Source organism: Penicillium citrinum (genome assembly GCF_028827155.1).
Source record: "Penicillium citrinum strain IBT 23319 chromosome Unknown utg000008l:1.0-2707905.0:1.0-2709502.0, whole genome shotgun sequence".
Classification (NCBI taxonomy): Eukaryota; Fungi; Ascomycota; class Eurotiomycetes; order Eurotiales; family Aspergillaceae; genus Penicillium; species Penicillium citrinum.
The window spans coordinates 2277250-2291984 of record NW_026622693.1 but is presented as its reverse complement, the minus strand read 5'-3'; the positions used below and the strand labels follow the sequence as shown (position 1 = coordinate 2291984).

The following is a 14735-nucleotide window of genomic DNA, read 5'->3' as shown; positions in this document are numbered from 1 at the left end:
TCCTTTTGGGGAGGGGCAAAGAAAATAAAAACAAACGGAAATAGCAGGCAAATTGATCTAAAAGAAAGATCAAAGAAAATAAACCAAAATTGGTCAAATGAGAAAAATGCTAAATTGGGCCAAGATATCACGAAAAAGTGCGGAGGGAACACGGTCGAAAATGAAACTCATCGCTTATCAAAACTATGATCGAATTCACTGCTTGGAGCCCTGCATGATCTTGGGCCAGTGTTCAGGAAGAGGGACCTGCACTCGGCCGATGTTCTGGTCCAAGTCGAGGATGAGCTTCAGAGCGTTCCTTGATCGCAGATAAGGGAGGGGTGCTTTGGCTCCCTGTAGACCAACGCCGGGTTCAACCTGGCCGCTAGGAGTGATGTCTTCTTGGGTGCCAGGCATGGGCAACATCTTCTGAAGAACCTCGTAGGCGGCCAAGGTGAAACCGAACTGCGGCGATGAGCGCAGAATTCGGGCGGGTCCGCCCTTGAAAAAGGCCTGGAGACCCTCCTCCTTCCAGACGGTGCTAGCACAGTGACGCAGACTGGTGTACTTAGTCTCACCCTTGCGAGCTTCAACCTGCAGACGAGTCTTAATGACATCGCAAGGTGTGGTCAGGTAGGCCGCGGGCATACCGGCGATGGCACCGGCGGTAAGAAGCTGGACAACGCCGAGCTTGTTGGTGGGAGTTTCGCCGAAGAAGTCGCTCTTCAAGTGCGCATATGTGGGGAAATAAATTGCGGAGAAGGGAACTATTTTCGAGTCAGATATCATTCAATTGTGAGGAATAGGTGAGCTTTCTTACCATCACGCAGGAGACAGGCACTAGCTCCCTTGTACAGACCAACCAAACCCAGGTTCTTCACAATCCAGAGTGCTGAGCGGCGAGGAACACCCTCGACGTTCTTAGCGATCTCGCCCTGGACTTGCAGACGAATCTTAACAATCTCGAGAGGGTTGGTGAAGACCTATAGAAAAGGCGTGAGATCAGCATGTGTAACAAGACCTCGGGAGATATCGATTTCGCATTTATAAAGTTTCTAACTTACCACTTGACAGGCACCAGCGGTACCACCAGCAAGGACTTCAGCAGGAGTCCAGATCCTCTTGGTATCCTTATCGGTAAAATACCCACGGACCAGGTCGTTGACAGTCAGCTTGATGGCCTTCTCGGGAGCGACACCAATCAATTGAGGAATAACACCAGAGTACAAGCCAGTGAAACCCTCGTTACGGATGACCTTCTTCGCACAATCGATCGAGTTGTTGTATAGCCGCTCACCGGGGCGAGTGGAACGCTGGTTCTGCATACGGGTCTTAACCAGATCAATGGGGTAGACCATGAAAGCACCAAAAGCACCAGCCAAACTTCCCAGAGCAAAGTGATGTGCGGACTCCAAAACACTGTGGAGGAAAGTTGTTGTCTTTGCCGCGACTTCAGAAGCAGCCTGACCAGCAACAGCAACGGGGATGCGCCATGAAGCATCAATGACCTTTGCAAAATCTTTCTGGGACAGGCGACCCGATGGGGCATCCAGACCGGCGAAATGGAACAGAATGTCAGCCTCCATGGGGGTGAAAAGAGAGAACCGCGTCACACGAGCCGCCTCGTTCAAGAAGTCTGAGCGAGTGATCTTGCCATCGGTGCTCTTCTTAGTAGCTTCGCGAACAATCAGATCAATGATATCCATCTCGCGCATAATGTTTTGGAAAGCCCGAACGTTGGCATAAGAAATCTTGTTGCTAGTCGAGATGTTGCACAGAGAAGGCAAGTTCTCCAAAACATGGTCTGACAACTTGTGCTTAGAAGTCTCAAGAATAATGCGCTGGAAATCCTCCGGCTCAATATAGCCATCACCGTCCTTGTCGAAAATGTGGAAGGCTTGGCGGATACGCTCACCCTGCAGACCACGCAGCATTTGGGCGAACTGCGGGTAAGTCATGTCGTGACGAGACTTGGTGCGTCCTGTATACAGGGAGGCCCATTCTGAGTTCCAGTCGAAGGGAATACTCTCAGCACTCTTGTTCATATTATACAGTCCTTGCACGGTATCAAAGCTAACGGTACCATTGCCTTCCAGGTCGAACAAACGGAACGCAATCTCGTACTCAGCATCGGGCTTCGCAAGGAGGTTTTCGAAGGTAGCCCAGTCGGACAGGTTCAATTTGCCGGTTCTCCGTCGATCAGCAACGCGAAAGAGAATGCCATATTGTTCGCGCTTGATTTTGTGCTAGTGCGGAGAGAACAGATCAGCAAAGCAGTCCTCGGATCGGCGCAGGAGCCGTATAAGCTGCACGTCAAACAAAACAAGGGCCCGGAGCGGGAGGTTGGGATCAAAAGAAGAGACTCACATAATCTTCTTGCCTAGGAGCCACGGCATTGATGAAGTCGTTCTCGGTCATATAGAGCTCACCCTTCTCATCTCTCTGCGCATGACGCAGGAAGTTGGAACGGGCTTGGTGCGACAGCTGAGGCTCCTCTGTGATGCCGACCAGCGTCTCCTTGACGGTTTCCTTAATGCTTGCCATTGTGTCACCGAATCAATAGGAAGATATTTCTTTTCGATTTGACAGGGGCAACCCGAAATGCGAAAATCCACCACACAAGATTGGGAGAGAGGAGAAGGGGGGAAGATGTGGGCTTGAAGGAAGGTCGAGGAGTGGAGACGGGGTTGAGTCAAGAAGGAATGAACCCGCCGACGATAATCAGTCAGCACATACAAAATTGTATAGTTACTCCTAGCACAGAATTATGGTGAATATATAATTAATCAATTTAATTGACTACTTCTTTACTACAATAAAATACTGGAATAGTATTACTGTACTGGATTCTACTCATCCCATTAATCGCCACTGTTTGGCCACGCGAGTATGAAATTTTCACCGCCCCGTGTGTACCTCGTGTACACAGTGTAAACTGCGTGTGGGTGTGTACCTGGCGTACCTGTGTACATCCGCACATTGTGCCTCCGGTGAGCGATCGGTGTTAGTCCCGATACCCCCGGAGTCTCCGCATTCTACAGGGCTAAATGAATGTGGTCTACACAGTGACTCTCAATATACATGCTCTTCTATTTAAAAAAAAAAAATAGACAATTGTATACTGCATGTGAATCGATACTATAAATATGATACTTTTATCCCCCTATCTCTGTAACCACGGTAGCCAATTCATCTGGTCCAATACATATTGTCGACTGTACGGAAGAAGTCCTCCGAAAGGGTGAAACCGGGCCCGAGCCAACTCACATGAACAGCAAATTCCAAAAAAGCAAAGTGAACCCCGTGCGACTCCCGTGAGTCTCCGAGTTTGTGCGGAGGCAATGGCGGGTCTTGGGGAAAATTACTGTTTTGTGTACTTCGAAGAAAAAAAAATTGGAGACTTTCGCTTTTGAGGAGAAACGCTGATTAGTTGGAGACGCCCCGATCTCGGCTCAACTCCGCTCTCCGCATTTCATCACAAGTTCTGGGGATTATACCAGAGTACTGTAGGTACTCTGGAATAGACTACAGTACGTTTACCTGCAGTTTAAAGTGAAGATAAAACCGCCATTTGATTTATATTAGTTTTTACAGATATAATCATTATTATGTATATTTAATATATCGAGATCAAACCGAGGCATATTTGCCCCCGCGCGTAAACCTGCCTATTTCAGTCATTATCGGGGATGACCGCCCGATGCGATGAGAGTAAATAGAGAAATTTACATATGTGAGTATATATGTCAGTATATATGGTGAGCATATGATGAGCGTTTTAATAGCTACCAGCTGGAATATTCAACCGTCGATCCTACCCACCTCCCCTACACTCCCACTTCATCAGCTCTCTCCAATCTCCGCCTCCACCTCCAATCGACAAAATCGAAACAACATGCTCTCCAATGGCTTCAAAGTCAACATCCCCCTATTCAACCAATACGCAACCGCAATAACAATCACTCCAACCACCATGTCTAACACAAAATGATTCGCCGTCGCAACAACAGTCACCCCCATCAAAATAGGCCAAACAAGCACCACGCAGCTCAACACCATATGCGGACTAAACCTCCCCAAACAAAGCGCAATAAGCACCGAATTTCCAAAATGTAACGACGGCATCGCGGCAATAGTTAACTGGAATTTATTCTGCGTCCACGCAGATCCAGATCGCGAGTCATGCAATACGTCGATGAACCCAAACTCTTCAGGTAAAAGGCGTGGAGGCGCGCATCGCCAAAGAGAAAGGAGTATAAAAGCAAGAATATTTTCAAGGGCGAGGGTTCGTCGAATTCGCTTGTATTGAGTTCGCGAAAAGGAATGTATAGCAGTAGACTAGAAATGCGACGCCCAGGACGATATGCGAGTAATAGATTTGGGCGAGGGCTTTCATTAACCAAGGGACTTTTCTTAAGACGAATTGTTGAACTCGTAATTCGATATCGATATGTATGAGGTGCTCCAGCAACAGGACTTGGATAGCATGGTGTTCGGCTTTCTCGAAGATATCATCGTGACCGGCAATTATGCGTGCGGAGATGGCTCGGGCGCCTTGGTAGATCTACACTGATCAGCGGGATCGAGGATATCCATACACTAACTAGTGTACCACAACCCTCAGCCTAATCCTTGACAGGATACTCGCAGCGAAAAGGTCAAGTTGGTTGGATCTTACTTACCCAATAAATCAGTAGCCAGTACAAGATTTCCAAGAAAAAAGGAAATCGAGCTAAAATCCGCGTTTGAATATTTCGTCTTCGTTTCTTAGATGGAATTTCCGAGTCTCTTTCCGCAGGGACACTGGTATTTGCTTCCAATGGATTCTCTCGAGTATGCGTATCACTGGGTATCAACAAAGGTGCACGAATATCATCGTACCATGGGACATCTTTGCGATTCACCCAAGTACCAAGTGTAAAGATTGCAGCGATAACTATGAAATTTAGAACCAGTTCGATTTTTTTTCCCAAACATTTGGATGAAGGAATGTCCCAGATCGACTTCAGAAATACTAGAGTGATGTAGGACCAGACAATCATTCCAGATTGGGCAGATAATCGAGTGACTAACCAAGAGGTTCAAGTATGCTCTTCAATAATCCCATACTGTATCATGATATAACAAAAAGCAAGAAAGAAAAGAGACTCAAATGATTGTTGACGATTAATTACCTACTGAAATCGGAAATGTCGAGCTTCTTACTGCGAAACAAAGAAATGGGGAAGATACAAGTCTCATCTCAGATACTGGACAGCCCTGCCGGCTACCCCGGAAGTGGTAGCCTGGTCTTCCACGCAGACGAATCCACTCGTCACCGAGCTCCGATCCGAGATCCACGCAGCTTGAGCTCATTATATTACATAGTACACATGATGTGTAGTGCTTCAGTGACAGTGGACGTGGGGTGGATATGCAGCTCTGTACGGGCGATACTAACAAATTCATGCCAGTTGGCTGGTTGGAAATGTATATAGTGTCTGAACGAAGTATATAAATATAGCACCTCATCATGGGCATGATGACCACGTGTTTACAAATGACGACTCGTAATGTAGAGAATAATAGCAAGGCAAGGATACCTATCTTCTTTATATGAGAATTTAATTCCTAAGATAGGGCTATCTGAATGTCAATCAGCCTCTTTCGTTGGAAGTAGCTAGTCTCAATAATGAGAATCATAAACCGGTCGGTCAGGCCAGATATTGTCTCCTATTAAAGAGATACCGGACATTTGAATCAGGAGTTACCAGGAGTTGATTCTCACGAACATGCTATCAAATAGTAATGGTAATAATTACCCACTTGTACACTGATTTTGGAAAGTCTGTAGGTCGGTGAAACCTGTTCCCAAGGTGCCTCAGGAAGATCATGGCTCCACTTGCCTCTGCCCTACGGCCCTACGAGATCAACAATCATGGATGAAATGTAATGTATGGTTACTTTGTACAGGGTGCTCGGTTCTTACTCCAGAATCAACAATCCTCACTGCTGATCAAACTTTGCCTAGTGTAGGAAGGTTACTTGCATAATTCATTGTGTGATCTGATGCCTCTTGGACACAAGGTTTATCGCACGTCCACTCAGATATCAACAATCGGAATAAACAGTGATGGCAAGTGATCAGGCTGCAGGCCGCTTCCACCACGAAGGCTGGTCTTTCATCCGTGTTGTGATTTCTAGCCTTCATTCTGAAGAAAAGAGGGCGGGGTGTGCCTGAGGATGGCAAAGCTGCATCGTATGCTGGGATATCACGCCCGATCACACATTTCGAGGTCTAAGAGTAAGCTCCTTCCTACCAATTGCTGGTATAATTGGCTGAAGATCGACAGAAATTGCCACAAAGTTGGACTAAGTTGTGACGAGTGAGGTGATAGTGCTGGGGTGGTGCATGAGAGAGCGGCGCGTAGATGGAGGATGATGGTTGGTTATGAACTCCCCACCGGATGGAGACTGCTTCTAAGTATAATAGCCGCCCACATCCCCCTCATCCTCTCCCTTCTCTCCCTGCATATTTGTTGTTTGAAGTTTTCTCTATTTTTTTTTCTTGTTCTATTTTCGTCACACGCTTCGTTTTGGCTGGTCCAGACGATTTCATTTTTTATTATCAGTCTATCTACTCTACGTCAATAATTATCATCTCTACTTCCCCAGTAATCTTTGTTGATCAAAGTTTACCTTGTACGACAAAAGAAAAAGAAAAGTCATAAAAGAAAAATCAACATATATTCTTGAAACCTTTTCTCATCTCAACAAACTTTCACTTATCCACCGCAAACATGTACGCCGCTCGATCCGTCAAGCCAAAGCTCACTGTGAGCATCGCCGCTACTCAAAGTACTCCTCGCCCAACACTATCTCTCAGATCTCCCAGTCTTCAAGTCCCTCGCACTCCGCTTTCGCCAGTGTCCGCCGCAAGCCCAACAGCCAAAAGATTTTCTTCCCTGCAAGTACCATCATACAACTACTCCAACTCCTGCTCATCGAAGAGCATTCTCAAAAAGGCGCCCGTGTCTCGAACCGGTGTTGCCAAGAAGCACATTCAGTTCCAGGGTACCCCGACTGTACATTGCGTGACGCCGATTGAGAATCCGGATGAGTACTATGGTACACATACGAAGATTAGCCGCGAAGAACGTCGTTGGATAGTACGCGAGTGAAGGGGATCTTGTCAGGATGCTTGACACCGGCAGAGCACCTCGCCATAGCCATGGACGATAAATGGGTCTGCCGGCTACGAAGCCAATATACTATAGTGAACAAATACGGACTCGAGAGAAACACTGGCATCTTGGATACGACAAGTTACCACAGAGGAATCGCCGTCCTCCTAGTAGTACTAGGAGGACATCGGGATGTGGTTTACACTGTAACTGCACTCCTATCACCAGAAATGCCGATCCCTTGTACAGGTGAATTGGATCGCTTATTGAAAGATTCCACGTGAGGATTAAGAGTTCAAGATGATTCTTTTCGTTGGAGATGATTATATTAATGACGTTGATGGGCCTCCGATTGATGAACTAGTTTAACCAAGCCACTCTTTAATCAATGCGACGGTGATTTGCACCTTACTTATACACTACTAGATACTAAAGGTCTTTTCAGTAAATCTACTCCATTCTAATGGTAGCAAAATCTTGTAATTCATACATCTACGGTGCAGTAATCATTAGTTTGAAACTACCTTTCTTTCTGCCGCTCTTTCTACGTATCAAAACCCTAGGAAGGATAGTCTAATCAGAAGGCGGTATGTAAAAGCGGTCAGTATTCTGCTTCAAACTTATGCTACATTTTTTTTTCACGTTGTATACTGATTTATTTAGGGCAGCCTTTCAGGGCTAGAATGGCCCGTGCATCTCCCATCTTTTTTCGCAAGCCAACTCATCAACCAACTCGAATGAATCCTCAATGTTCTCAATATTAGCCTCAGCGCGCACTTTGCGCCTTTCTTCTGCATCGACAAGAACGAATCTCAATACACTAAGATGTCACAGAGGACTCCTCACGCTCGCGATCGAGACGTCATGGTACGCAACTTCAACAATATTATTTTAATTGCGAAAGAAAAGACTAATCTTTTTCTTTTCTATTAGTGATGATACCTCCGTTGCCATCGTCGAAAAAGAAAATATATCATCTACCTCAAGCAAATCCACAATCCACTTCTTAGAAAACATAACCGCCGACTCACGCGCGCATCGAGGAATTCACCCAATCCTCGCACTGGAGTCCCATCAAGCAAGTCTCGCGAATTTAGTCAACAAAGCTCTAAGCTCCCTTCCTGCCCCGAAAAATGAAGGAGAAAGAGGAAGTACGTCAATAATCAACCTCGCTGATGGGAGTCTACATCGCAGACCGGATTTCATATCCGCTACACGGGGACCAGGGATGCGATCGAATCTATCTGTTGGATTGGATACGGGTAAAGCGCTCTCTGTCGCGTGGCAAATCCCACTGATCGGAGTTCATCATATGCAAGCACATCTTTTGACGCCACGACTTGTCTCGAGTTTATCATCGGGGGTAGAAGGACAAGAAAAGAAGCAAGAGACAACTTCAACGAGGAATTCGCATTCAGACACGAATACACCATCCTTCCCATTTCTCTCGATCCTCGTTTCTGGCGGCCATTCGATACTGGTTCATTCCAAGTCTCTTGTTGATCATAAGATTATGGCGTCAAGCGAGGACATAGCGATTGGCGAAGCGCTGGATAAAAGTGCACGGGAAATCTTACCACCGGAATTACTCCAGAACGCGAAGAATACCATGTACGGGAAGACATTGGAAGACTTCGTTTTTCCGAATGGCGCAGTTGACTTTGCTGGGTATCGGCCACCTCAGAATCGAGGGGAGGAAGTTATTAAGAGGCACAGTCCATATGGATGGAGTGTTACGACGCCATTTGCTAATACGAGGGCTTTGCAGTTGAGTTTCTCTTCTATTGCTAGTATGGTGAATAAGATTGTCAAAGGTCGGGAGAGTATTTCTTCCGATGAACGGGTTGAACTGGGGAGGGAGGCTATGAGAGTTTGTTTTGAACATCTTGCTTCGAGGACGATTATTGCACTTGAGGCGTTGAGGAGGACTTCTATGGACGAAGAGGAAACCAAGACTGTTGTTGTTAGTGGTGGGGTGGCGGCCAATAAGTTTTTGATGGCAGTTTTACGGTCGTTTCTGGATGTGCGTGGGTTTGAAGATGTTGAGATTGTTGCTCCGCCGCCTAATTTGTGTACTGATAATGCTGCTATGATTGGGTGGGCTGGGATTGAGATGTTTGAGGCTGGTTGGAAGACTGATTTGAGTTGTCGTGCTTTACGGAAGTGGACGCTTGATCCTGAGGCTGAGGATGGGGGAGTTTTGGGGCCGGTTGGATGGGTTCATGCTGACGCAGTGTCCAAACACTAGAAGGGTTTGTGTATCATATCATTGTAAATTAGAGTGTATATTAGTATGTATATTAGAATAAGGATACCCAGCTCTGCACAATGCAACCTTGCATTAATATGGGAATGCAGCAGTCCTACATGCGAAGGCTAGTCTATCAATAATGGAGTTCTCATACTGGTGCAATAGTGCGTGACTTGAGTGGTCGATATAGTAATCTTGAATATAACATTTTTCTACTAGGGAAGTAGTAGTACTACCGCTATTGTTACTAGTATAGAGAACTGGAGTTCTCTGGACAACCAATCTATTTTATTGACGCTACATGCAGAAGCACAGAATAGCAGACCCATACAAATCAAGACGCCGATGCAAATGTAACAAAAGGCCAGACCTATATTGACCTTCCTATCCGAGCCTCCTCCACAGTAGGGTATCGATGATGCGCCACTCTAACCCGTGCAAAATGAACCTAGCCTATGACTGGTATAGTATGCAAAAAGGCTACAAGAACAACAAGTAACAAAAAGAACAAACAAACACACACATACACACACACAAAAGAAGGAAATAAAGAATAACAAAGACAAGTGAGAAAGCGGGGAAGGAAGAATTGATCATCCACCGACGGGAGGGCCACTTCGTTGGAGAGAAGCAACCTGTTTTCGAAGCTCGACGAAGAAATCCTTTCCGTTTGCCATTGTGTTGGCTATGAAAGTATGAGTGGATGTTGTTAAACAGAGTGAGTGGCTAGAGTCAAGCGCTAACGTACCCTTCGAGCCCCATGGACCTCCCGATTTCTGGTTATTGCCATCCTTGCCGGTGGGCTTGTACACAGCGGCTTTTGAATCTGTGGTGATGAGTTAGATTGAACGATTCGTTCCAAAGGAGGGTATAGCGATATGGTATTAATTTACCTCCAGGACCTGAATCACATTGCCATTGGTTAGCTTTCAGTCTCATCATTACTATGTCCACGCTGGTCACGCACCCTTCTTCAACAAGTTCTTGGCCTCTCCAGCATTGAATCCCTTCACCGGAACATGTTGATCTTGTACGGGGTTCGAATTGTTCCAAGCAGGGTTTCCACCTCGGCCACCTCCTTGACCTCCCGATCGTTCACGATTGCCGGATTGTCGTTGCGACGATTGGCGACTAGGCCCACGGTGCCATCTAAAACCAATGGGAGTTAGCTGAATCCCACCAACAAAGACAAACTAAGATAAATAGTCCAATCATAAAATACATACCTATCATCACCACTCATGATTGCGGCAAATGGAAATACTGTAGTAGTTGGCTGCAACGCAAAAGACAGAAAAAAAGGAAGGTCCAAAGAGTATGCGGGGAAGCTGTGCGCGTTTCTGTCGTTGATATTGACACCTCAGGCAGACAACACTCTTCAGCACGGACGTCTCCGCCTTTTTTTGGGGGGGGTGAAAGTTGAGGATTGAAGATATCAAAAACATTCCATCCCAAAAAGAAGGGTTTACTTACTTGACACTGGTTTGAGGAAACTACTTGCATGAATGCCGTGTCTGGTCATTTGAAGAACCTTGCGTGGTTTGAATACCTGTCACTACAAATTACGGTCCCCCCTAGCTGGAACCCGCCCCTGAACGCGACTGGACGTGTCTGATTGGCATTCCCCAATTCCAAGGTGACGATCAACAAACGGGATCGCATGTTGAAATGAAGAATGGCCCCGATGTCTAGACACTCCGTCACAGGTAGATCATCGAGGGCTCAACCAAAATCATCTTTTAGAAGTTCGCGCCAAACAGTTCACTCTCCCGAAGGCCCTCCTTTAAAGAAGCGCAAATACGTCCCCGGTGGACCCGGAGGAGGAGGAAGATTCATCGAGGTTGAAGTCTCGCAAGGAACACATCCACCGTTACCACCACCACCAACAACTACTACTACTACATCAGCACAAACACAAACAACCACCACCCCTAAGAAGAAAGTCACTACCACTCCACGCCGCCCTTCCTCCGGCGCACGAAAACGTGACCTCGATCTACCATTTCATGCCCCTCCGCCACCTCCCCCTGTACCGACAACACCCCCATCTGTAATGCGCCCCAGACGAGACAAGTCTCAAAATCGCGGTCGTTTCACCTCATCTACAGCCGCCGCATTGGCTTTACAACAAGGAGACGGATATAAGCCGCGGGAGGAGCGGGGATGGGAGGAGTTCCATCCGGACTTGGACATCGATGGCCGATTAGCTGTTTTCACGGCCAAAGAGGTCGATACCGTTGAGACTACGGGCAGTAATCTCGTCTCGGGGTCAATAAATGGTATCAATGGTCAAGATCCGTCGGGGACACCAGCTTCACAAGTCAATGAATCTGCGTCCCCAGCTCCTTTCAAGCGCAGACCTGGTCGCCCGCCACGTCGCCCAGAGGCTATTCTCAATGCTTTAATGGCACAGCAAGGACCTAAGATTATCCCACCCCCAGGACCGAACCCTCGAGAGAGATTGACGCTCCCGAAACCATCATTCCGACTACGAGACCCGTTCACGTTCTACGAGCAAAAGGGGATTGGACAGCAGAACTATGTTGACCGCACGATGGCCAATGTGGGTTACCAAGAAAGTGATTTGTTTCTTCGACACGATCGGCGCTTCATTCGTATGACCGAGGGGGGCCCAAGAGGATGATATGGACGTGATCCAGCCCGCTGTGGCGGAAGGCGATGTGAACGCGACAACTGGCCGCGTCGAATATGATATGGACGAACAAGACGAGAAATGGCTGGAAGACTTGAACGCGAAGCGTCGCGATGATCAACTAGAACCAATCAAGCCCGCAATATTTGAAATCACCATGACAAAAATCGAGAAGGAATGGCATGCGCTCGAAAAGCGGATTCCAAAACCAAACCCGAAACCCCCTCAAACACATAGGCCACGATCCAGCTCTGCGGCTGCAGTAAACGGGGAGACTGCTGGACCTGGAGAAGATCAGGATAGCAAATGCGCAATTTGTGATGATGGAGACTGTGAGAACTCCAATGCAATTGTATTCTGTGATGGCTGTGACCTGGCAGTTCATCAAGAGTGCTACGGAGTTCCGTTTATCCCAGAGGGACAGTGGCTGTGCCGTAAATGCCAGCTTCTAGGAAGAGGATCGACAAACTGTATCTTCTGTCCTAATACCGAAGGTGCCTTCAAACAAACTACCTCATCGAAATGGGCACATTTACTGTGTTCAATCTGGATTCCCGAAGTCTCGATTGGTAATCCTTCTCTGATGGAACCTGTCACAGACGTGGAAAAGGTGCCTAAGAGTCGCTGGAAACTCAACTGTTACATTTGCAAGCAGAGAATGGGCGCATCGATCCAATGTAGCAACAAGAACTGCTTTGTTGCGTTTCACGTCTCATGCGCACGCCGGGCTCAACTATACTTGAAAATGAAGATCGGCCATGGGCTCATGGATTCGCATTTGCTTAAGGCATTCTGTGACAAACATGTGCCCGATGACTGGAGATTAGAGCATGGTACCGACATTGCTACCGCAGATGCCATTGATTACTACCGCACCACGATGCAGGGCAAAAGGTGGGGAGATAGCCAAGCTGCGGCTCTATCACTTGGATCCTCTTTCGTGCCAGAAGAAAGCGAGCGAGCCAACACCCCTCGGATCACTCTTACGCTGGGAGGAAATAAGCGGAAACGACCTCAGAGGACCATTTGGAAATTACCATCGGGTGCTCCAGTCGTCCCTCAGGTTGTTCTTAATTCCGTGGTGGCGGCCCTTGCACGGTTTACAGTACGTGGGAGAAAACAATATGCGGAGGAAGCTTGCAAATATTGGACTCTCAAACGCGAGGCCAGAAGAGGTGCGGCGTTACTGAAGAGGCTTCAACTTCAGCTGGAAACATTTTCTTCCATGGAAATGACTCGACGAGATTATGTTGCTATGGGTGTCACTGGTTACAAGCGTCTTACACGACGGAAGGAATTTGGAGAATGGCTTTACAAAGACCTCGATCGTCTCAGGATGCTGTGTGACGAGGTGAAGAAACGCGAAAGGGAAAAACTGAAAGACGCGGAGATGCTTCGCAGTATAGTCGACCTTGTCTATTTCCCTATCTTCCCATTGTTAAGACCAATCTTGGAAAAGGCGCAAGTGTGAGTGGACTTTACCCCGACTTTCTCGTATTTTCATCCTGCTAACTTAAACGTTAATCTAGTTTGGATGGGAAAGGTGTATTCGCAGCCGGGTTACAGTCAATACGGAAGCGATTGAATGAACGATTCTACCCATCTGTCGCATCATTTAGTGCAGACCTGGCCAGTCTCTTTACGTCGGAGATTGGAGTCGGACCTGCTGGCGATACAGCTGAACTGCAGGCTCAGATCAGTGGACGCGCCCCAGAACTAAGTCTCGAACAACGCGAGAAGAGAAAACTAGCCAAACGAATCATCAAAGCTATTCAGCCAGCCCTGGAAGACGCGATTCGAAAGGAGAGCGAACTTAATCGGAAGCCATTCGAAAAAGAGCTTAAGGAGCTCGATGTAATCCTCGACCACAGCGTATTGTCCGCCGAACCTGAGGGCGACACGGAATTTGATATTGGCCCGTCTGAGACAAAATTCGAAGCCATGGAGGGTGTTGAACCTACGACTACAGCCACAGACGGGGCAGAGGCCCCTGACAAGTCCGAGATTGCCGATGCACCCGTCGACAAAGAAGTGGTTCCTACAGACGAGAATGGCGCTGGTTCCGGATTAACGGACGAAGCTAAACCACAAAGAGGCCTCTTCTACCGTCGGCACCCAACTCCAGTGTTGACAGATGAAGACCAGCGACTTCCATTGGCTCAGGGTGGTATCCAATGGTACATGCAGCCCTTTGATCCTACGGGAACAACCATTCACGAGGAACGGTGGACGGGCCGGGATGTGATGCGCGGCATGAGTGAGGAATTAAGCGAACTGGACGAGGATGAATTGAAAGATTTGGTTGAGGAGGAGGGGGACCAGGATTCAAAGAAAGTATCGGCTGGATCTGGTACTGGTACTGGTACTGGTTCAGCCAATAAGTCTCAACAAGTTCGACGTACTCGTCGTGGACGGAAGTGATCTATCTATTAATTGTACGAGCATTCGGCGTGGGTGGAGTTCTTGAGTATTTTATGTTGCTATTGCTATGGCAAGATTACATATGGGATTATAAGAGATTCATATTCATTGATCTGATAGCGTTCCATGAGCCTACTATGTATATAGTACAGTAGTACAGTAGGTAGTACATTAGTAGAGGATCGCGTAGAAGTAAGTAGGGTAGAGTTAGTGCCTTGGCGCCTTGCTTTGTGCTACACCCCTAACTGTTCTTTGTTAACAAATCCAC

At 47.2% G+C, this 14735-nt stretch overlaps 5 protein-coding genes across 5 annotated transcripts; 2 read left to right on the top strand and 3 right to left on the bottom strand.

Moving 5' to 3' along the window:
• Window positions 1–195: 195 nt before the first annotated feature.
• N7469_009298 (citrin) lies at window positions 196–2523 on the bottom strand (the record flags this gene model as incomplete). Its single annotated transcript, XM_056648216.1, has 4 exons — window positions 196–746; window positions 800–962; window positions 1044–2225; window positions 2347–2523. The coding sequence occupies 4 exons, from the start codon at window positions 2521–2523 to the stop codon at window positions 196–198; spliced, it is 2073 nt and encodes a 690-aa protein (XP_056497981.1).
• Window positions 2524–3822: 1299 nt separating this feature from the next.
• Window positions 3823–5047, bottom strand: N7469_009297 (phosphatase PAP2 family protein; the record flags this gene model as incomplete). The annotated part of the gene is given in 3 exon segments (XM_056648215.1): window positions 3823–4317; window positions 4331–4543; window positions 4662–5047. 3 exon segments carry the CDS (start codon window positions 5019–5021, stop codon window positions 3823–3825), a joined length of 1068 nt encoding a protein of 355 aa, XP_056497980.1. The 5' UTR covers window positions 5022–5047.
• Window positions 5048–6758: 1711 nt separating this feature from the next.
• Window positions 6759–9390, top strand: N7469_009296 (N(6)-L-threonylcarbamoyladenine synthase family protein; the record flags this gene model as incomplete). The annotated part of the gene is made up of 3 exons (XM_056648214.1): window positions 6759–7135; window positions 7977–8009; window positions 8076–9390. The coding sequence occupies 3 exons, from the start codon at window positions 6759–6761 to the stop codon at window positions 9388–9390; spliced, it is 1725 nt and encodes a 574-aa protein (XP_056497979.1).
• Window positions 9391–9986: 596 nt separating this feature from the next.
• On the bottom strand, window positions 9987–10636 carry N7469_009295 (uncharacterized protein; the record flags this gene model as incomplete). The annotated part of the gene is made up of 5 exons (XM_056648213.1): window positions 9987–10078; window positions 10142–10219; window positions 10287–10295; window positions 10361–10542; window positions 10620–10636. The coding sequence occupies 5 exons, from the start codon at window positions 10634–10636 to the stop codon at window positions 9987–9989; spliced, it is 378 nt and encodes a 125-aa protein (XP_056497978.1).
• Window positions 10637–11077: 441 nt separating this feature from the next.
• On the top strand, window positions 11078–14467 carry N7469_009294 (putative PHD finger domain protein; the record flags this gene model as incomplete). Its single annotated transcript, XM_056648212.1, has 3 exons — window positions 11078–11972; window positions 12031–13513; window positions 13576–14467. 3 exons carry the CDS (start codon window positions 11078–11080, stop codon window positions 14465–14467), a joined length of 3270 nt encoding a protein of 1089 aa, XP_056497977.1.
• Between the last annotated feature and the right edge of the window lie 268 nt (window positions 14468–14735).